Source organism: Oncorhynchus clarkii, chromosome 27, assembly GCF_045791955.1.
Source record: "Oncorhynchus clarkii lewisi isolate Uvic-CL-2024 chromosome 27, UVic_Ocla_1.0, whole genome shotgun sequence".
In the NCBI taxonomy this organism is placed as follows: Eukaryota; Metazoa; Chordata; class Actinopteri; order Salmoniformes; family Salmonidae; genus Oncorhynchus; species Oncorhynchus clarkii.
Window position 1 is genome coordinate 4826148 of NC_092173.1, and position 23668 is coordinate 4849815.

At 43.7% G+C, this 23668-nt stretch overlaps 1 protein-coding gene across 1 annotated transcript; it reads left to right on the plus strand.

Annotated features, from left to right (window-relative positions):
• The first annotated feature begins 293 nt into the window (after positions 1-293).
• On the plus strand, positions 294-17214 carry LOC139386166 (calpain-9-like). The gene is made up of 22 exons (XM_071131625.1): positions 294-524; positions 2460-2529; positions 3449-3567; positions 5838-5971; positions 6302-6473; positions 6936-7019; positions 7144-7229; positions 7304-7381; positions 9127-9320; positions 9674-9876; positions 9973-9984; positions 10204-10283; positions 10385-10507; positions 10599-10635; positions 10726-10800; positions 10894-10939; positions 11524-11585; positions 11837-11905; positions 12525-12603; positions 12786-12902; positions 16632-16684; positions 17073-17214. The coding sequence occupies exons 1-22, from the start codon at positions 327-329 to the stop codon at positions 17097-17099; spliced, it is 2118 nt and encodes a 705-aa protein (XP_070987726.1). The 5' UTR covers positions 294-326; the 3' UTR covers positions 17100-17214.
• The last annotated feature ends 6454 nt before the right edge of the window (positions 17215-23668 follow it).

The window sequence follows — 23668 nt, forward strand, 5'->3', positions numbered from 1 at the left end:
TGGAAAATTCCATAAAATATATGCCCCCCCACACACACACACTAAGTCTGGCATAGTTCGTTTTGTTTCAGTATGTTGCATTGAATGTGGATAATGTTATGTTGATTCGATCACAATTGACGTTGATAGCGTTAAATAAATGGGAGCGTTCCAAACTTCCCGGAGGCTCTGCATACCTTGCTGGAATGGTTCGACTAAGGGAGGCGCCCGTATGTCTCCATACGGGTGAGTGAGTGTGTGTGTATTTAAGAACTGGGATTGTTGTACAAGTCCCCCCAAAATAAGCATAGACATTTGCTATTTTGATCTCAACTTTACCATTGAAAATGGAGACTCGGGGGTTCGCAACTGGTTCCATTGCCAACCCTGTTCAATTTCGGGACCAGCACTATGTAGCCCTCCTAGATGCGTGCGTTAAATCCGGTTCACTGTTCTCTGACCCAACCTTCACCCCGGACCAGAGCTCCATCGGTATGCCTACCGACCCAGACCCCAAAAAGGAGGTCAAGTGGCTGCGACCCAAGGTAGGCTACCGTCCTATCGGTGTTTACATCAAGTGAGTCGAGATCACTTTCGCAGTCAAAAAGCAAGTCGAGATCTACCGCACAGAATGTTTAACCTAATAAAAACTGTTCTGTAGGAATGAGGTTTATGCAGTAGGCCTAATACATGATCACAGCATATTGGCTATATGCCTGGCCTTCCAATATTGTTCTCCTCAGACCATATTATATTTTAAAACTCGAGGAGCTTTGATAACAAAATAGTTCAGTTGGTGTAGCAACTGAAATTATTAACATTTTTATTTTACTGGACTGATGCTAGCTGCATCTGATGGTCATGGTGCTTTCAAATCATGACATCAGTGATTTTCAGGTCGGAAAATCGGAGTTCTAGATTTTCCGACTTGGAATTCCGAGTTAGAAAACGGTTAAACACGACTTTTCCTAGTCTGATTTTTTTTCTCCCGATTTCCCAATTGTCTTGAATACACTGCAGTCGGGAGATTTCCGTGTTCCGAGTTGTTTTGAACCCGGCATTGGTCTTTAGCGGAGGGTGAGAGCAGCAGTCCCTGATATCTCACCGCCCATTGCTCTCCTCCTTCCTTTCCTCTGGTGTGACTGACCAGAGAGAGGGGACACCTTCTTCCACCTGATGGCGAAACTCAAGTCACACTGCCTCGGGCTCATGCACAAATTCATGTTGTTCCCCAGAACAGAGGAAGTGAAATATTCCTTGATATTAAAATAGACAGGACGAAATTATAATAAAACATTTGGCTACTCATTCATTGCAGCTGCAGCGCCAGTGAAAGTAGGGAGAAGCACGTTTTGTTTTAAAATAGTGTTACATGAAAAACGTTTTGACACTACTGAATAAAAACGTAGGCGTGAACTCACTCGGAACAGCAGCTATTTGCTGTATTATTTGACAGTCTCTCTCTGGTCATCGTTTTAAAAGTTATTACATCTCACATAGGCTAATATCAAACGTTGCGGTGGCCAGGGTGTGGAAGCTGTAGGCACGGTGATTTGTGCTATCCGATTGGCCAGCGCAGTAGAGGCGCACTCGATTTAGCCACAGATCTCCCGGTCCGCCAGGGTGACGTTTTCGGGCCATGTCTTTTCAGACAAATGAAATGTTTCAAAATGGAACACTTTGCCTACCCAGTGCGCAGGGCTTTTGAATCAAGTGCATCTACCATCAACAGCGCAACAGGAATAACAAAAAAAATGCGCGGAAGCCTTTATCGTTGGCTTTTCTATAGGAATGTTTGGTTATCGAGTAGGAATACCTTGAAGATGGACCAGTCGCGATCGACATGTTGGTGACCACTGGTCTACATGATAGCCAGCCATGTGGTCACGCTCATAAACATAGCCTACCTGTATATTGCAAGAGTCCAGTTTCTTACTCATGATAGTCATGCTTATCTTACGGACATCTGCAGCCTATGTTCTAACTTTTATATTGACCTTATGCATTGAGTTTGATGAGGATATGAGTAGGTCTAGTTGTGTACAATTGGGATGTTGCTCCTGGACAGATGTAGGCTACACCTGTGCTGTAGGCTACACCCGAGCTGACTCACTGTCAGGTGTGGTCTAGTTCCGAGGAAGATAGATTGATCTGATGGAGCATGTTCAGAGAGAAGAGAGGGAACTGACAGAACGAATCATGTTGAGAGAAAAGAAAGAGAACTTACAGACCACACTCTGAGTCTGAGCCAAACAGCTGGACAGGATATCTCTAACAGCAGAACAGAGATGGAATAACGAGATAACAACCTGTGTGATGCAGTTTAAATCATTAACATTGCCTTGTCATCGTCCAGTCAACTGTTATGTGAACGAAATGAGAGTGTTGTGTTGCTTTCACATTCCCTCAGACTAAAGGGCAATATCTGCTGTGGGGTAAACTGTAGTCTTGAAATCTGCCCCTTGTCTCTCTCTCTGCAGGAGATCAGTTCCAATGCTGTGTTTGTGGAGGACACAACGTGTACCACCGATATCTGCCAGGGCCAGCTGGGTAAGTGTGTGTGTGTGTGTGTATTTGAAACATCATAGGATGGAGTATCATTTCAGTAACGCGTAGACAATTAACTCCAACTCACAGTTTTCCTCTATAACCCGATTGCCCTCACTTCTCCAAACCTATTCTCCTGGGAATGGGCTTGAGAGATCCTGGTTCTCTTCTCTGTATGGTTCAGTTTCTCAGTGATTCTGGAGGATCACTATCAATCACACTGAATATGTCACCCCTCCACATCGCCCCAGGGCCTCCGCTCCAAACACGTTGCCCAATGGCAGGGGGATCGGGGGTGACATTCGTGTTCCCACCTCCCAGTCTCCCAGTCCCAACATCCTCGGAGTATCTGTTGGTCTAAAGGGAGTCGGGACCCTGTGATCACACCCCCTTCCTCCCATAAAAATAACTCTGTGATTTGTTTGTGACCGCTTTTCATGTGATGCCCAGTCTGTTTTTGATTTGTGTGAAATGGTGAGAATGCTCATCTTGCTTTCTTGTTGCTTGGTTAATTTTGTCCTCAAGGTTTGTGTGATGAATCTGATGGCAATGTGGCATTCCTTGTGTGTGTGTGTGTGTGTGTATGTCTGTGTGTGTGTGTGTGTGTGTGAGCATACGTGCGTCAATCATCAACACCTCTTTCTTTCCTCTACATGAATACACAGAGCAGCTGTTTACGGTTAGAGAGGAATGGGTCTGTGTGTGTACAGGCATGTTTGTGTGTGTGTGTGTGTGTGCAGGTGGGTGTGTTTGTGAGGGAGAAAGTGTGAGTGTGGGAACGCTGCAGTGGCATATCTTCCACAAGCCCCAGGATATTATTTGAAATTAAATATACATGTAGAATCAATTGAAATCAAATCAAACCTATACTGCTAGTTAACATGCATATTGCCTTTGACCTGTCTCTTTCTTTTTCTAATAGGTGACTGTTGGCTTCTGGCTGCCCTGTCCTGCCTTACCATGCACCCCAATCTCTTTGTCAAAGTGGTACCACCTAATCAGAGCCTGACAGAATCCTATGCTGGCATCTTCCACTTCATGGTAAGACGTGGGGAGGGTTCATGAGCTTGCAGTGTACATGTGTTCTGCATACTCACTTTTTGTGAATGCATTGAGAATGTTCCTTACTATCTTATTAGAGTAGCATGTCTTGTAAAAGAGCGAGAATAGTAAAAGCAGGGCTGAAGATTGCAATATGGTGGAAATAAAAAGAGAACAGAGGAGTGTGTTATGACAGAGAGTGTGTGTTATGACAGAGAGTGTGTGTTATGACAGAGAGTGTGTGTTATGGGAGAAGGGTGGTGTAACTAGATCAGGATTTCCCAACTGGCAGCCCTTGGGCCAAATTTGGTGAACACATTTTTTTATATATATATTTTTTCATAGTTGGACATAAATGACTATAAAAACAACAGCAAATCAGGTCCAAGTGATTTTAATTTTGGAAATCTTTTCCAAAGTATTCCCACGCATAATAGATGAATAATGTGATCGTATCGCAAGGTTTGAAAACAAGGTTTGAAATGCTTATGTTTTAGTCAAATACTATATCTGTTTGGGCTTATTGTGGTCAATTTGCAGTCTACAAATTATTTGTAATTATGTTCAGGCCCCCTGAACAATGCGCTCAAAAAATCATCCTGAGGCAAAATCTAGTTGATGATCCCCTCCCCCCTCACCCTACCTCTTCACTAATGAGGGTGATCTTTAATTACCCCCCCCCCCCCCCCCCACACACACACACACACACAAACACACTCACACACACTCACGTTGTGCACACACCTCTAACCCATTCGCTCTCGTCTCTGCACACTTGCCCCTATCGTCATTATCATTTAATAATTTACATTTGCCTCAAAGGCTTCTTCTCTGGACTAATTGTGTCAGGTTAAAGAGATTGATAATTAAAACATTGTCTCACGAAAAACATTAAAACATCATAGAGGTCATGAGTTATGCCTTGGTGATTTTCTCTAATTGCTCTACCCCTGGGGGGGGGGTTCTAAGTTTACATACGGAATTGTTTTAAGATGGTCGTACTATGGATCATTTAGCTATTTGATTTAGAATTATAGGACCCCTTTGTGACCGACCGGCTCGATTCTGTCATATGTAGCAAGATTTGAAATTGTGTTTTTTTTTTTACATTGGATAAAAGTAGAGGTTCAGAGCTAGAAAATGGTATATCATACACTACAGTTGAGGTACAATGGGAAAGTAATTCTGCTTTGAAAGTTGATAAACTTGTAACATCACTTTTGAGAAAATGTCCCTTGAATGTTTTGATACACCTACTGGAGAGCTCTTCTTTTTCTACACCCATTCAGCATTGTTCACACCCTCTTAAACCTTAGCCCCACCCATCTCATTAAGGTTTCACATGTAAGGCCATGTACTAAACAACCAAAGATTTCAAGACTAAAGGTTGGTTTATACTACGGGTGTATTCGTGAATTCAATCTGGAGTGCCAGAGTACACTCAGAGTACACCCAGAGCGTTGTCAGATTGTCCATTCGTAAACTCTCGGAGTGTTCCGAGTGCACACCGGACGCTCTGGCCGAGGCGTAGAGTTGATCCGAGCGTTCAGACTTTTGAAAAAAAAGAGAACACCATGGTGTTTGTGAGAATCTCCCCTTTCCACGGTGGGGGTCACATTAGTTTGTAGGGCGCGGTTCGGACGCTATAGACGTTTTCGTGAGAAGACCGATTTCTGGGATGTCTCATGGTCTGACAAAACATCCCTCTAGCTCTGCCACCTTTCACCTCAGATGTGGAAGTGCAACATCGGCAGATGCGTTGGATTGAGACTCAGACAATCAGCAAAAAAACAGATATCACTAGCTTAAATTGACAGATTTTGATGGGGATTTGTAAAAATGTGTTATTCAGATTGACGGACCGCGTTAATATTTTATCAGGTGACTTGGCCCTCTCAGTGAAGTATGTGTGGCATGACTTAACTCATTGGTTGGAGAAAAAGGGTACATATGAGTAGACCTGGAAGGGTCATGTTGGGAGTGTAGTACAGACTTGTAGGTAACTACTACCCTGACACACACACACACACACACACACACACACACACACACACACACACACACACAGCCTTGCTTATGGGCAAGTGATGCAGGCTTGTACTTGCCCACTGTTATGCAAGATATCAAATGTATGTCTCTCCCCCTCCCCTCTTTCCCTTCTCCCTCCCTCTCCCGTCTCTCCCTACATCCTCCTCCTTACGCCTCATGCTTCCTCCCTCCCCGTCCACCCTCTTTATGCCTGCCTCTCTATCCATACCCCCCCCATGTAGTTCTGGCAGTATGGTGAATGGGTGGAGGTGGTAGTGGATGACAGGCTACCTGTACGCGAGGGCCGCCTGCTCTTCAGCTACTCCTGTACCCGCAACGAGTACTGGAGCGCCCTGGTGGAGAAAGCCTATGCCAAGTCAGTCAACCGGGGTGTGTGTGTGTGTGTATGCGTGCGTCCATGCACCCGTGTGTGTGTGTGTGTGTGTGTAATGTCGTACATAATTTGAACGTTCGTGTGTGTCTGGCTGTGTGCCTGACACTGCTCTTATGAGGTCTCAGCCTCATTTGAATGTGTTTATTGTACAGCTCTTTGAGTAGGAGCATCTGCTAAATGACAGAACATGTACATCTATAAAATGTATCTCCCTCATTTCTAAATCCTTCCCCTCCCACGCCACTCTCTCTCCTCCCCCTTTCTCTCCACACACCCCTTTCTCATGCTCCCTCTACTCCTATCTCGGAGCAGGCTGATCGGGTCATATGGGAGTTTGAAGGGGGGTAATATCTCAGAGGCAATGGAGGATTTTACAGGGGGCATAGCCTACTCCCTCCCTGTCTCCTCCCGCGCCCCCAGGGTCATGTGGAAAGCCCTCTCTGCTGCCCTGTCCCGTGGCAGCCTGCTCAGCTGCTTCATACAGGTACAGCACATACATGCACACAGGAACGCACACACACACACTCACACCCGATGGGGCGGCAGGTAGCCTGGCAGGTAGGAGCTTTGGGACAGAAACCGAAAGGTTGCTGGATCGAATCCCAGAGCTGACAAGGTAAAAATCTGTCGTTCTGCTCCTGGGCAAGGCAGTTAACCCAGGCGCCGATGACGATTAAAGCAGCCCCCCGCACATCTCTGATTCAGAGGAGTTAGGTTAAATGCGAAAAACACATTTCAGTTAAATGCATTCAGTTAGGTATCCCCTTGTCACTTTCCATGGAACAAATATGACTCATAGACTTTATGATGAATGCTGTACCAACATAGCTGCATACCTTCCTCACACATCTCCTTCGTCAATAGCTACTGTGATGGCAAGTGTGATTCTTACTGTGTATGCAGCACCTGTGGTGAGTTGCTCTCTATGTGCTGTGTATCTCCACAGGCTAGTAACTATTGTGAGATAGGCACAGTGACTGCAGAGGGACTGGTGAAGGGCCATGCCTACGCCATCACAGACACTGACACGGTATGTAGCATACTGTGCTTCACCAAGCTAAGGTCATCAGAAAACAATCCACTTTCTCATTTTGCTCAAATAATTGTTTGTCTGTGTGCGTGTGCATGTGTGTGCGTGTGTTTATGTGGTTCAGGTGAAGAAGCCGGCTGGTGAGGCCTTGTTGCTGAGGCTGAGGAATCCCTGGGGCTTTGTGGAGTACTCTGGACCCTGGAGTGACAAGTGAGGAATTGTGTGTGTGTGTGTGTTTCATTTTGTCATTACACAGGCATGTAATCCTGTGTGTGTAATTGCAGGAGTAAAGACTGGGATGATGTGGATGCTGCTGAGAAGAAAAGGATTGATCTGAAAAACAGTGAGGACGGAGAGTTCTGGTAGGTTCTGGTTACAAACACACGTAGACACAAACATACGTAAACACATACATACACATACAGTGCATTCAGAAAGTATTCATACCCCTTGACTTACTCCACATTTTGTTGTGTTACACCCTGAATTCAAAATGGATTAAATAGCTATTTTTTTTCAACCATCAACATGCAGTACCCCATAATGACAAAGTGAAAACATGTTTGATTGTTTTTGTGCAAATTTATTGAAAATGAAATACAGAAATGTTGGTTGTTGGTCATCGCTAGACAACCATTTTCAAGTCTTGCCTTAGATTTTCAAGCAGATTTAAGTCAACACTATAATTCAGCCACTCAGGAACATTCACTTTCTTCTTGGTAAGCAACTTCAGCGTAGATTTGGCCTTGTGTTTTAGGTTATTGTCTGATGGAATGCAGACTGAACCAGGTTTTCCTCTAGGATTTTGCCTGTGTTTAGCTCCATTCCATTTATTGTTTTATCCTCAAAAACTTCCCAAACCTTAACGATGACAAGCATACCCATAACATGATGCAGCCACCACTAAGCTTGAAAATATGGAGAGTGGTACTAAGTAATGTGTTGTATTGGACTTACCCCAAACATAACACTTTGTATTGAATTGCTTTGCCACATTTTTTGCAGTATTACTTTAGTGCCTTGTTGCAAACAAGATGCATGATTTGGAATATTTGTATCCTCTATAGGCTTCCTTCTTTTCACTTTGTGTGCAACAATAGTGTTTAACATTACTTTTTAATGACTACCTCATCTCTGTAACCCACACATACAATTATCTGTAAGGTCCCTCAGTCGAGCAGTGAATTTCAAACAAAGATTCAACCACAAAGACCAGGGAGGTTTTCCAATGCCTCACAAAAAAGAAGGGTAGATGTGTAAAAATGTAATATCCCTTTGGGCATGGTAAAGTTATTAATTACACTTTGGATGGTGTATCAATACACCCAGTCACTACAAAGACACAGGCGTCCTATCTCAGTTGCAAGAGAGGAAGGAAACCGCTCAAGGACTTCACTATGAGGCCAATGGTGACTTTAAAACAGTTACAGAGTTTAATGACTGTGATAGGAGGATGGATCTACAACATTGTAGTTACTCCACATACTAACCTAATTGACAGTGAACTTGACAGTGATGCAACTTATTATGTGACTTGATGAGCAGATTTTTACTCCTGAACTTATTTAGGCTGACCATAACAAAGATACTTATTGACTCAAGACATTTCAGCTTTTCATTTTTTATTCATTTGTTAAAATGTAGAAAAACATAACTCCACGTTGACATTATGTGGTATTGTGGTTAGGCCAGTGACAAAAAATACATACATTTAATCCATTTTAAATTCAGGCTCTAACACAACAAAATGTGGAAAAAGTCAAAGGGTGTGAATACTCTCTGAAGGCAGTGTACATCGACCAATCTCGCCTTTTATCTATTGTACTTTGTTTTTGTTTATGCATACATGTATCGTAGTGTATAATAACTGAACGTATTATAGATGACTCCAAATGAAATACTGTACCACGTTTGGCTATGACTGCTTTTCGTGTCTCAAAACGGTTTGAGTGGTCCACAATTGTGGTTGTTAAAATCTCTACTGTATCATTGTGAAGTGACACTTTAATAAATGCTTCTCACTCTAACTCTACATCTCATCTAGTTTCACACTTTACAACAACAGCACACAAACACATTCTGACAGTGTGTGTCCGCTCTGTGTCAGGATCAGTGCGGAGGACTTCAACAAGCTGTTTGACACAGTGGAGCTGTGTAGTGTGGACCCTGACCCCATAGTGGAAGAGGACACATCCACTGACCCCGACTCCCCTGCTGACCCCCCCTCTGCCTGGACCCTCAGCTCCCACAAAGGCTCCTGGGTATCGGGCTCCACTGCAGGGGGGAGCTGTAGTTACCCTCGTGAGTGTGTGTGTGTTTTTCCAAAAGCAGAATGCTTGTCATTTCATCTACTTGTCATTTACCACCTTCCTTATCAACATTCCCTCCTCTACCCCTCCCTCTCCCTCTCTCTCTCTCTCTCTTTCTCTTTCTCTCTCTCTCTCTCTCTCTCTCTCTCTCTCTCTCTCTCTCTCTCTCTCTCTCTCTCTCTCTCTCTCTCTCTCTCTCTCTCTCTCTCTCTCTCTCTCTCTCTCTCTCTCTCTCTCTCTCTCTCTCTCTCTCTCTCTCTCTCTCTCTCTCTCTCTCTCTCTCTCTCTCTCTCTCTCTCTCTCTCTCTCTCTCTCTCTCTCTCTCTCTCTCTCTCTCTATTGTAGGATCCTTCTGGAAGAATCCGCAGTTCCAGCTTGTCCTTGCCGAGCATGATGATGATATAGAGATGACCCCGGGGGAGAAGAAGGTGGCAGAGAAGCAGAAGGAGAAGGCAAAGCAGTGCACCGTGCTGGTGGAACTACTGCAGAAAGACCGGAGAAAGAAGGAGAAAATCAACTTCCTCCACATCGCCTTCCATATCTACAGGGTGAGAGAGAAAGGGAAAATGTGTTGTCCCTGTGTGTGCTGTGAATGTGAATGTTCTACATTTTCAGTTAATCGGACATCTTTCCTGTTTCTGCAGGTTCCTCCAAAGGTGAGTATTTTATTGTAAAGTTTTTTTTATTTTTAACTACATATTTTCATTAGTTAGACAATGACATGGCTTTTAATCTAGCAACCATGTCTGCTGCCCCCCTCTCTCCACCACTACCTCCTTCTCTCCCTCTTTTCTATCTCTGCCTTCCCCTCTCTTCTCCTCTCCTCTCTTCCCCTTTCCTTCTCTTCTCTCTTCTCCCCGCTCCCCCTCTCGTAGCTCCGGGGCCTGTGTCTGGACCAGAGCTTCTTCTCTTTCAAGCAGCCTGTGGGGAGTTCTGGGGTGTACCAGCCTTTCAGGTACTGTACCTCAGCAGCCAGTCTTCACGGCAAATATGTCACATTTTCACGAAAACAGTCAATAGAAGTTCTTCTCTTCTTCTTGCCTTTTGTCACCGTAGGGCTGTGTGGAGGGAGGTGAGGCTGGACCCGGGACACTACGTGATCCTGGCCTCCACCTGCAGTCCCAACCAGCCCGCGGAATTCTTCCTCCGCGTCTACTCCAAGACTGGCAACAATCTGGGGTACGGAGGAGGGGGAGGGGGGGGGGGGGTGATGATGATGATGATGACGATAATTAGTAACAGACTGATGGTGCTCCTCCTTGTATTCCAGGACCCAAGACTTCACTTGCTCCACTGGCTTCCTCATGGTGAGTTAAACCTTACTGAAGTCTACTTCTACTGCAGTCCTGCTCTCCAGTTCACCAAGCCAACTGTCTGTGCGTGTGTGTCCTTCACAGGTCATGTCAATGCCACCAGTCTTGCCAGAGGATCGCAAGAGAGTACAGAAGACCTTTGATGAGGTGGCGGGGCCGGTAGGAATTCTCTCATCTCTAAATCTAACTGAACCACAGAAGATAAATGTCTCCCTTAGACAGTCTTAACCTCCTGTTCTCTCTCCCTGGCAGGATGACAAGCTGAATGCTAAGGAGTTCATGAAGCTGGTTAACTCAGGTTAGATCATTCATGAACTCAGGTTGTCATTATAAGGTTAATTTAGTCAAACCATGTTGCAGAACTCCATAAACTGCTGTAATGAAGGGTGCAACTATTGCATGTTGGTCCTTTTGAGGGGAATATTCTTACAGTGCAGTACCAGTAAACGGCTGTAGGGGGAGCAGAGTAGCAAGGTTTCCTCTAGCAGGTAGACACTTTTTGTGGAAACAGAGATGACTTCTCTAGGCGAAACCTAATGGCTATTATAAACTGGGTGCTTCGAGCCCTGAATGCTGATTGGCTGACAGCCGTGGTATATCAGACTGTATGCCACCGGTATGACAAAACATGTATTTTTAGTGTTCTAATTACGTTGCTAACCAGTTTATAATAGCAATAAGGCACCTTGAGGGTTTGCGGTATACGGCCAATATACCACGGCTAAGGGCTGCATCCAGGCACTCAGCGTTGTGTCGTACATAAGAACAGCCCGTAGCCGTTTAATATTGGCCGTATACCACATCCCCTTGTGCATTATTGCTTAAATATACCATTACAATCCTCTGCCTCGTTCACCCCTCCCCTCTCTCCCTCTCTCTCAGTTCTGGAGAAAGACTACCAGCTGCCACTGGAGACATGTAGACAGCTCATCTTTGGAGAGGAAGTATCCTTTTATTTGGCCAGTTGTCACAGCGTTTCCCCTTACATCTCACTGGCTTTGTTTTTCTTGCCAGGACCACAAAGCATCTAAGAGCAGGAATGCTGATCTAGGATTTGTCCATTTAATCTTATTCATTGTGATCTAAAAGGCTAAACTGATCCTAGATCAGCATTGATTTGCTTTGTGGATACGGGCCCTGGTACTTTTGAGCGCCTCTGTCTGTGTCTGAGAGCTGTCCCTAACCCACGTGTCAGACTGGGGGGCGTAGCAGTCTGACCCGAGAGCAGACAGAGCCTGTGCTGACCTCTCTTCGCAGTCTGCAGGTACGACTGCTATAGGTACAAAACCCAATATGTTAAGTAATAAAGCCCAAGGGGGTGCAGTGTATTGACCAATATACAGTGGATAAGGGCTGTTGTTATGCACGATGCAAAGGGGAATGCCTGGATACTGGCCTTAGCCATGGTAACTGGAATGATGAGATAGATGTTCTTCTGCTCTGTTTTTGTTTAATTATTTCACTGCCGTACTGTGTTGGATCTTACCCAGCCATCTTGTCTCAAGAGGACCACAGTGGAAATAAGTCCCAGAATTCATTGTGTGTTATCCTCCATGATTGTATTTATGTGCGTCTATGGCTTTTTCAAGTTTTATGTGTGCTTGTTTTTTTAAATGGTCGAATTAACAAACTAAACTAAACTAAATAAACTATATTGGCCATATACCTCAAACAACAGAGGTGCCTTGTTGCTATTATAAACTGGTTAGCAACATAAAAGTGTTCTTGCATCATACCCAAGGTATGTTGTCTGATATACACATGGCTGAAATGCTGTTTTAGCCCATCAGCATCCAGGACCCAAAATACCCGGTTTATAATTAGTGATATTACTTAGCTACAGCTACTCAACCATCCTTCATTGACCTCTCTCTCTCTTTCAGTCCATCTTCTTCAAGTTTGATCAGGACTCTTCAGGGACTATGAGCCCCTTTGAGCTTAGTCTGGCCCTCCAGGCTGCTGGTATGTACACACACACACACGTACACACACACACACACACTCTCACTCTCTGCCTCTTACACTCACTCACATTTTACCTTCCACTCCACTCTTGAATGGATAATATCACATTTCTCTCTCCTCCCCTCTCATCCCTGCCTCATCATTCTCTCCTCCCCTCTCTTCTTCCTTCTTCCTGCTAGGTGTGCAGTGTGATGGCCAGGTCATACAGCTGATGTGGGAGAGGTTTGGCTCTGGGGAACTGCACCTGCCTTTCCATGGCTTTGTGACCTGTGTCTCCAGGCTGCGCAAGCTATTCGGTATTTCAACACACACACACACACACACACACACACACACACACACACACACACTTAGTTGAGCTATGTTTTGTTGCAGGTTATGATATTCAGCCTTAATATTGTGTGCTTCTACCCCCAAGCCATAAGACTGAACATCTCATCAAATTGCTACTCAGACTATTTGCATTGCCCCCCCCCCTTCCCGCTGCTACTTTCTGTGTTATCATCTATGCATAGTCACTTTAATAACTCGACCTACATGTATATACAGTGCCTTGCGAAAGTATTCGGCCCCCTTGAACCACTTGATTTTTGCGACCTTTTGCCACATTTCAGGCTTCAAACATAAAGATATAAAACTGTATTTTTTTGTGAAGAATCAACAACAAGTGGGACACAATCATGAAGTGGAACGACATTTATTGGATATTTCAAACTTTTTTAACAAATCAAAAACTGAAAAATTGGGCGTGCAAAATTATTCAGCCCCTTTACTTTCAGTGCAGCAAACTCTCTCCAGAAGTTCAGTGAGGATCTCTGAATGATCCAATGTTGACCTAAATGACTAATGATGATAAATACAATCCACCTGTGTGTAATCAAGTCTCCGTATAAATGCACCTGCACTGTGATAGTCTCAGAGGTCCGTTAAAAGCGCAGAGAGCATCATGAAGAACAAGGAACACACCAGGCAGGTCCGAGATACAGTTGTGAAGAAGTTTAAAGCCGGATTTGGATACAAAAAGATTTTCCAAGCTTTAAACATCCCAAGGAGCACTGTGCAAGCGATAATATTGAAATGGAAGGAGTATCAGTCCACTGCAAATCTACCAAGACCTGGCCGTGCCTCTAAACTTTCAGCTCATACAAGGAGAAGACTGATCAGAGATGCAGCCAAGAGGCCCATGATCACTCTGGATGAACTGCAGAGATCTACAGCTGAGGTGGGAGACTCTGTCCATAGGACAACAATCAGTCGTATATTGCACAAATCTGGCCTTTATGGAAGAGTGGCAAGAAGAAAGCCATTTCTTAAAGATATCCATAAAAAGTGTTGTTTAAAGTTTGCCACAAGCCACCTGGGAGACACACCAAACATGTGGAAGAAGGTGCTCTGGTCAGATGAAACCAAAATTGAACTTTTTGGCAACAATGCAAAACGTTATGTTTGGCGTAAAAGCAACACAGCTCATCACCCTGAACACACCATACCCACTGTCAAACATGGTGGTGGCAGCATCATGGTTTGGGCCTGCTTTTCTTCAGCAGGGACAGGGAAGATGGTTAAAATTGATGGGAAGATGGATGGAGCCAAATACAGGACCATTCTGGAAGAAAACCTGATGGAGTCTGCAAAAGACCTGAGACTGGGACGGAGATTTGTCTTCCAACAAGACAATGATCCAAAACATAAAGCAAAATCTACAATGGAATGGTTCAAAAATAAACATATCCAGGTGTTAGAATGGCCAAGTCAAAGTCCAGACCTGAATCCAATCGAGAATCTGTGGAAAGAACTGAAAACTGCTGTTCACAAATGCTCTCCATCCAACCTCACTGAGCTCGAGCTGTTTTGCAAGGAGGAATGGGAAACAATTTCAGTCTCTCGGTGTGCAAAACTGATAGAGACATACCCCAAGCGACTTACAGCTGTAATCGCAGCAAAAGGTGGCGCTACAAAGTATTAACTTAAGGGGGCTGAATAATTTTGCACGCCCAATTTTTCAGTTTTTGATTTGTTAAAAAAGTTTGAAATATCCAATAAATGTCGTTCCACTTCATGATTGTGTCCCACTTGTTGTTGATTCTTCACAAAAAAATACAGTTTTATATCTTTATGTTTGAAGCCTGAAATGTGGCAAAAGGTCGCAAAAATCAAGGGGGCCGAATACTTTCGCAAGGCACTGTATTACCTCAACTAACCGGCACATTGACTCTGTACGGGGCAAAAAAGTATTTAGTCAGCCACCAATTATGCAAGTTCTCCCACTTAAAAATATGAGTGAGGCCTGTAATTTTCATCATAGGTACACTTCAACTATGACAGACAAAATGAGGGAAAAATAATAATAATCCAAAAAATCACATTGTAGGATTTTTTTATGAATTTATTTGCAAATTATGGTGGAAAATAAGTATTTGGTCAATAACAAAAGTTTATCTCAATACTTTGTCATTGCCAACAAAGGGTATATAACAGAGGTCAAACGTTTTCTGTAAGTCTTCACAAGGTTTTCACACACTGTTGCTGGTATTTTGGCCCATTCCTCCATGCAGATCTCCTCTAGAGCAGTGATGTTTTGGGGCTGTTGCTGGGCAACACAGACTTTCAACTCCCTCCAAAGATTTTCTATGGGGTTAAGATCTGGAGACTGGCTAGGCCACTCCAGGACCTTGAAATGCTTCTTACGAAGCCACTACTTCGTTGCCCGGGCGGTGTGTTTGGGATCATTGTCATGCTGAAAGACCCAGCCACGTTTCATCTTCAATGCCCTTGCTGATGGAAGGAGGTTTTCACTCAAAATCTCACGATACATGGCCCCATTCATTCTTTCCTTTACACGGATCAGTCGTCCTGGTCCCTTTGCAGAAAAACAGCCCCAAAGCATGATGTTTCCACCCCCATGCTTCACAGTAGGTATGGTGTTCTTTGGATGCAACTCAGCATTCTTTGTCCTCCAAACATGACAAGTTGAGTTTTTACCAAAAAGTTATATTTTGGTTTCATCTGACCATATGACATTCTCCCAATCTTCTTCTGGATCATCCAAATGCTCTCTAGCAAACTTCAGACGGGCCTGGACATGTACTGGCTTAAGCAGGGGGACACGTCTGACACTGCAGGATTTGAGTCCCTGGCGGCGTAGTGTGTTACTGATGGTAGGCTTTGTTACTTTGGTCCCAGCTCTCTGCAGGTAATTCCCTAGGTCCCCCCGTGTGGTTTTGGGATTTTTGCTCACCGTTCTTGTGATCATTTTGACCCCACGGGGTGAGATCTTGCGTGGAGCCCCAGATCGAGGGAGATTATCAGTGGTCGTGTATGTCTTCCATTTCCCAATAATTGCTCCCACAGTTGATTTCTTCAAACCAAGCTGCTTACCTATTGCAGATTCAGTCTTCCCAGCCTGGTGCAGGTCTACAATTTTGTTTCTGGTGTCCTTTGACAGCTCTTTGGTCTTGGCCATAGTGGAGTTTGAAGTGTGACTGTTTGAGGTTGTGGACAGGTGTCTTTTATACTGATAACAAGTTCAAACAGGTGCCATTAATACAGGTAACAAGTGGAGGACAGAGGAGCCTCTTAAAGAAGAAGTTACAGGTCTGTGAGAGCCAGAAATCTTGCTTGTTTGTAGGTGACCAAATACTTATTGTCCACCATAATTTGCAAATAAATTCATTAAAAATCCTACAATGTGATTTTCTGGATTTTTTTTCTCATTTTGTCTGTCATAGTATGATGATAATTACAGGCCTCTCATCTTTTTAAGTGGGAGAACTTGCACAATTGGTGGCTGACTAAATACTTTTTTGCCCCACTGTATATAGTCTCGCTATTGTTATTTTACTGCCGCTCTTTAATTACTTGTTACTTTTATTTCTTATTCTTACTCGTTTAAAAAAAACTGCATTGTTGGTTAGGGGCTCGTAAAGTAAGCATTTCACTGTAAGGTGAACCTGTTGTATCCTGTTGTATTCGGCTCATTTGACTAATAACATTTGATTTGATTTGTTTGTGTCCCCTCTCCCCAGCCCTGTATAAATCAGAGAGCAACCCTGAGGTCAAAGACGGAGGAATCAATACTGTGAGTCCTCCTTGATCTTAAAATCAACCAAAACCCTGGCCCTAAGCCTAACTTCATGTCAACATCCTGGTTCAACCCTATCCCTACCCTCAACCACAACCCTAACCTAAACCACAACCCTAGCCTAAACCACAACCCTAACCCTAGCTTAAACCACAACCCTAACCCTAGCGCCATGTCCAAATCTCGGTTCAACCCTAAACCTAACGCTTACCCTAACTATAACCCTATATGTTAACATGAACCATAACCTGACCCAAACCCGTCCTGTGCCAGACCATATCCTCAAGCCTAACTTGTACAGTATCTTGACCCTGACCCCACCTCTAATACAGACTATACCCTTACTAATGCCCTCTAACCCTGAATAGTTGATGTTCTTTTACAGTGGCTGCTCCGACTCCTGACCGTGTGAGCATGCTCTGTAAAGGGGGTTCATGCGTAGGCACTGCAGGGGCATTCTATCTGACCAGGAACATATGATAACATCATGCCTCTGCCGGCGCCCTCGTCCACACACACACACAGGCGCACACCACACACACACAAACAGCCCCTGGCCTTTGTCACCATAAGATACCACGCATATCAGTTAAGTATTTTCAGCAATTGAGTCAAGTATTTTCAGTTCTACAGCCAAGTATTTCTTTAACCTTTCATTATTTGAGTTTTAAATAGTGAAAATGTAGTTGAAGCTCTGTAGTTGAAATGTATCCAAAAATAAAAAATGTTGTAAAAATGAATCCGCTTTGATAATGTAAAATTATTTCTGTGTTTATAAATACAGCCCAGCCTCACATACACGGTGAGTACGGCCTGCCCTGGTGAGGGAGTGAAGGTGATGTCTCAGCCGCGCAGCACACACCGTCTCTATACTTATCATACTGACGCCTCGTACAGCATCAACACGCACTCGCCGCCTCCTCCGCTACTTCCCTCGCTCCCTCCCTCCTTTGCTCCCTTCCTCATTTGCGCCCTCCCTCGCGCTCTCTCTAGTAACTCCGTCTCACAATCTGCCTCCTTCTCCCACTGTTACCCTGTGTGCTCTCAAAGTCACAAAAACACACACAAGCATGTATGCTCTTGTCTTTTCTCCTGATACTCCAAAAATAGAAGCTTTGCTCAGACACAGCTTCCTGTTCATCTTTAGGGGACTACATACAGGTTGCCCGCGGCAACAGTCCATCCACCTCGGAACAGAAAGGGGGCATAGTAGACAGACGTGTATGTGACTCTCTCTCTGAATAGCCCTTATGCACATTCCATGACTGAACGTTCTAAGCACACTTCCTACCGTTGTGGCAATTTCCGGTGGCGCATACTATAGAACGGAAGTCAGTCTAGTTGTTATCGACGATATAACATTACTACCACTATATCTCAGTTTGTTACTATGTGTCTTCTGGACTTGCTTCAAATTAATATTAATGGTGTACATCGAATTGTTAAATCAGCCTCGGAGACTCCAGCTAGCAAGAACGAAAAGGGGTTCAAGATGTATATAGGAAGCTACATAGACAACTATGAAGGTGAGTACCAAGTCAGTTACAGATGTAACATTAGCTAGCTACAATCATATTAGCTACCTAGCTAATTTAACTAGTAAATGTAGCTGGCTAGTTACTTCGTAAAAGTATGTAACGTTGACAGAATCTACTTGAGAATGTCTGTATTTTCGTTAGCTTGCTAGCTATATTTGCAAGCTAAAAATAATTGTTGTTCATTTCTTCTACACGGTATCTAGCAAAGATACATTGACACCGCACAGAATTATCAATAGATAGATATTAATGATGGGTCCCAATCCCAATTTAGAATTGCCCACTTAACAGGTTATTTGGTAAAGATCTGTTAAATGAGCCCCTAGTTAAGAAGACTAGACACTACTATGTTTATTGTTATTCATGGGCCGCATCATTCTTATTTCTCACTTCAAGTCATTCATAACACGTATCTTCACTTCACAGATGGAGTTAAAGCACTCTGTACCAGTGAAAGGTCCAAAGCCGCTGCTGTGTTGCAGGAAGTGCTATGTGCAATCAGCTGGTGGCCCTTCTTTACCAGACAGCGCACTACTCTCAACTAAACATTCCAGCTGCACCACCAGTTCACGGCTGCACAGACACAGAACACCGTTGGCACAAGCCAAGAACACTTGTGAGTCTATCAATATCTATAAAAAAATGCACATGAAAAGTATTCAGCCTATGTTACAGTAAATCCTTGTTAATTAGGGTGTGAAGCCATTTTATAAAACATTTTGTTGTGATTCTTATTCTTTGTATCCAGATGATAAGCCTAAACAGTGCCGTCTTTACGATGTAACAACAAATGTTTGGGACAAAGACTAAGGGGAAATATATAATAATCTCTATATTTGAATCCATTTTATTTGAACTTTCGGGCTTGTGTTGTTTCTGGAAAAGTTACATGAGTCTTTGTCATAGTCATCTCTCTATCCTGATGTTAAGGTTTTAAAATGTTTTGCAGAAGTTCTCTCTACAAAGCACTCAACGGATACAGGCCTGACATGGACCTTCTCCGCGTGCCAACTTTTCTCCACTTACTGCCCCTCTTGTGACAGCAATGGAAATGTCAGCTGACGTGCCCCTGGTTGAGTCTGCCGTTGGGCCAGTGCAAGCTGGCAGTGTGCTGTCTTTTCAACTTCCACAGCCAGACCTGTGAAATTGTGAAGATTGCCGATGCCCCTTCTCCACCAATACTTCCATTAGATGGCTACAGGCTTCAGTCTTCCCAGTGTGCTTACGTCCTTAACCATCAGGAGCAGTTCCACCTCAAGGCATTAGAGACAACCTACGAGATGTCACACAAAGTCGAGGTTGCTACAAGGGAGCAGAGCAGCAACCCAGAATGGCATCAGCTCAGGGCAATGAGAATAACATCCTCTCGTTTGAGAGGTTTGCCATGTCCGGGGAGAGACCTCAGCTGACCACCTAGCTGAGCGGATGTTCAAGGGATCTGGTATGCAGACCATGGAGATGAAGAGGGGGCTCTGGTCCATGGAGCCAGTGACTGTACAGGAGTACTGCACACTGAAGAATGTTAACTTCTTTCCGTGTGGCTTCGTAGTGCACCAAGATGCTCCGTGGTTAGGATCCTCTCCAGATGGAATCATATTTGATCCCAGTGTGAGACCACACTTTGGACTCTTAGAGGTCAAGTGCCCAAATGTACCAAGTTATGTTGACTGCCCTTACCTGAAGATACAGAATGGGGAGCTGAAGTTGAAGAGATCTCATGCTTACTACTGGCAGGTGCAAGGTTAAATCCTTCTCACAGGTTGTAGCTGGTGTGACTTTTGTAATATGTGCACAGGAGGACATCCTAGTTGAAAGGATATATAAAGATCTACAGGTTTCAAAAACTATAAGAGAGAAGGTTGACCACTTATTTTTACCACTACCTGCAGAAGTCTTATCTCGCACCTGAATGGATCCCCTGCATGGGTGCCAAGTTTAGTGGTATCATGAAAAAATAAGTATTGATGTTCTGGTGAAGAAAACTACAGTAGAATAGATGTTTAAAAAAAAGAAAAGTATTTCAGCAAATTTTCAACAGTTCAGTTAATCAATTACACATCTCTAACATTGTATTCATTCTGGCTATTCTGTGTTGACTTGATTTCTTTCCCCCACCCCTGTTACTCATTGCCTAATTAAAGCCAATACAAGCTCTACACAAACTGATATTCACTGCAACACAAATGCTTGATACATGTCATAGATAAACAAATGTATTATTTTGCTGCTAGCAAATAGACACATGTACATTTACACTGGCTTGGCCAAAGGTCTGTTTTGATAGTTGACCAACAGGCACGCCACTGCAAATAATTGGTTGATGCTGCCTGAGATGGTCAGGGGGTTGACTGTCAAACAGCTTGTGCTCCTTTACTCTGCGGCTCATTCTTTCAACATGCACTCTCAGCCTGGCAATGGATTGGGTCTCCCTAACCTCATGCGCTGGCATCTGTGTGCGTCTTGAAAGGCTGTCCTGTTGACCTTGCACGGAACAATGTCATCTACGAAAAAGCCCTTATCCACCACACGGCCATCGCTCATCCATATATTTATATGTACATATTCTTATTCATCCCTTTACACGTGTGTGTATAAGGTAGTTGTTGTGAAATTGTTAGGTTAGATTACTTGTTAGATATTTCTGCACTGTCGGAACTAGAAGCACAAGCATTTCACTACACTCGCATTAACATCTGCTAACCATGTGTACTGTATGCGACCAATAACATTTTATTTTATTTTATTTTTAATGGCCATGTCAGGGGTGAGTAAGGAAATAATTCCAGACTTCTTGAAGATCTCCTTGTCACTCACAGATCCAGAATACAACAATGACACAAGTGACAGCTCCATGTGGTGACGTTCCCAACATGCCCTTAAAGGTACAGTGTGACTTGTAGGAAGAAAAACGCCTCACTCTGCAGTAGTAGGGAAGATGGTGTTTGGCAGCGGTGTTCAGTGCAGTCGATCACTACCTGGGGGTCTGGATAGTCCTTGAACTCAGGTGGGCTTTGATGGTTTCCTTGGGGATCCATATCCGTGTTGATCCAAGCAGACAGTAGAGGAAGTTGGCCCAAGAGATCATAATCCGTCTCACTTTCGATTGGTGGAGGCTGAACTGATGGGCCAAATCCTTCTGCTTCAGACCCAGCGACATATGAGTCATAAACAAGAAGAACTCGTCGATTTGATGGCAGTGTCTGAACATAAAGAAAACCGTTTTAGTACAATATAGTCCTTCGGTCCATAACAAACAGTAAACCATGTTTAACAATTACAGTAAGATCCAATAATATTCTCTAAGTACTGTATTTAATGAAGTCCCTTACTGGTTTTCTTCCAGTAACACTTGTTTCAGATGGATTGGTGCTTGTGACTCTTATTAACTTGGTCTCTGCTGCTCAATCAAGTGCCAGAAGGCCATCAGGTGGGTGTAGTTTGCAAATCTGAAGACGGATCCAGAGTATTTGAATACCAAAAAAGCTCATTACTGTTATTGCCCATCTTCTCTAAGCATCAAGTAGCACTAGACATGACCTATCTGCTATTGTAGCCTGTTTTTCTTGTTACTGCAATTCGTACTGTAATTCACAGCATTGAATTTGTTTTAAAAAATCCTGGGAAGTGGACAAGACCCAAATCTTATTTGCAGCAATGACCTGGGAGCATTTTTTGGGGTTAACTGAAAACTAATGTCAACACAATATACATTCAATGTGCTTGTCTAGTTTTACATTTGTTATTATTTTACCTTTATTTAAATAGGCAAGTCAGTTAAGAACAAATTATTGTTTATAATGACAGCCTACCAGGGAACAGTGGGTTAACTGCCTTGTTCAGGGGCAGAATTACATATTTTTTACCTTGTCAGCTCAGGGATATGATCCAGCAACCTTCCGGGTACTGGCCCAACACTCTAACCACTAGACTACTTGCCACCCCTAAATAATAACGGACATGTTCTTAAAGGTAAGATGGACTTCGGTATAATAATAGTAAATAATAAACAATAGTAATGTTGGATAATAATAAATCATTACTGTACCTTGTGTAAAAACGTATATCCTCGTCAGAACCAGCAAATCGCTGTAGACCAAAGCCGTGTTAGGCGAACAGTTTCTTCAGCTCAGCTCGAAGCTCCTCAATTTCTCTTACATGTTAATGCTTTTCCATTAGGGCCATGTCCAGGGCTGTGGATTTAGGGGCATCACAGTAATCATGTGTCTGGACCGGATCAAGAGACGTCACAGTCCATAGGCAGCGCACCTTGTACTTCATCCTCCTCAGTCGGCGGGGCAGGAGGTTTCAGTCTTCTTTCCCAAACACCAGGTCTCTTTTGAATGTGCCAGTTCCACGAGAAGACTGTAGGAACAACACCTCTTTTTAGGTATTGTGCCCCCCCCTAATTTTTCCCTCAACAAAGTCACTCTTGACGAAATGTGTACTACACACCTGTGTTTGGTGACCATAAATTTGTCACAGCATACTGCCACCAACCACCTTTTTCTGAGTTCTACATCGACAGGGAAACTATGGAGGCTCATAATACCATTATATTTTGAGACACTGTTCATTAGCACCTCCTTCGTTGGGCTGTAATTTAAACGTAGTCATTGCGTACTATTTCAGTCAGAAATGCATCGGCGACAGTTATAACGAGTAAGCTAATGATAAAAACAAGTCAGCAACCCGGTAGGAAGTAAAAAAGAGTGTGGGAGGCAGTATAATGCATAGAGCCTATTCTGGTTCAGCTGACTTTGAGTTTTCTGTATGGGGTGAGTTAGTGTGACAGCAGTGGTCTAGCCCAGGCTGGGCCCAGCAGACATAATACACAGGTACTCCTCTCTGTTTCTCTTTCCACTAAAAAAGCAAATGCAACACAGGGTCTGTATACGTTCAACCCAGCGAGATAGCTTTACAGGTATTGCACTGTGTTGAGTCATCTGAAATTCAACATCTGAATTTGAACCAAATTTGAACTGTTATTTTACCCGTACCAAATGTATTCCTCTTCTCATTTCATCCTCCCCCTTTCCCATTTTCCTACAGTTCCTTCCTCCTAAAATGTCCCACTAAGCCCCCTATCACCTGCTCCATGCATTCACCCCCCCCCCCCCCCCCCCCCCCCCCCCCCCCCCCGTTGTAACTAAATACAGGCAATGTGTGGAAGAAGAATTGTGAAATAATGTGTTTTTAAAGGAAGAAGAGGAAAATGTGTGCGTGAGAAAGCAAGACCTTGACGTTTTAATAAACAGCGGTTGTAGGCCATCACACATTTAATCGACATGGGATTAACTAACCACGGAAAATGATGCAAATGGACGATAAACAATAGAGTTCTAAGTAAGATCCTGGTACCATGTCATTACCCCAACTCCAGCTGACTAACTTCCCGGAGGCTCTGCATACCTCTCCCAGATGGTTCGAGTAAGTGGGTGGGTAA

Coding starts and splice junctions, on each gene's coding strand:
- LOC139386166 (XM_071131625.1), top strand. CDS start 327: ATGGAGACTCGGGGGTTCGCAACTGGTTCCATTGCCAACCCTGTTCAA. Junction 2,530..3,448: donor TATCTGCCAGGGCCAGCTGG/GTAAGTGTGTGT, acceptor TTTTTCTAATAG/GTGACTGTTGGCTTCTGGCT. Junction 10,284..10,384: donor GGGGTGTACCAGCCTTTCAG/GTACTGTACCTC, acceptor TTGTCACCGTAG/GGCTGTGTGGAGGGAGGTGA.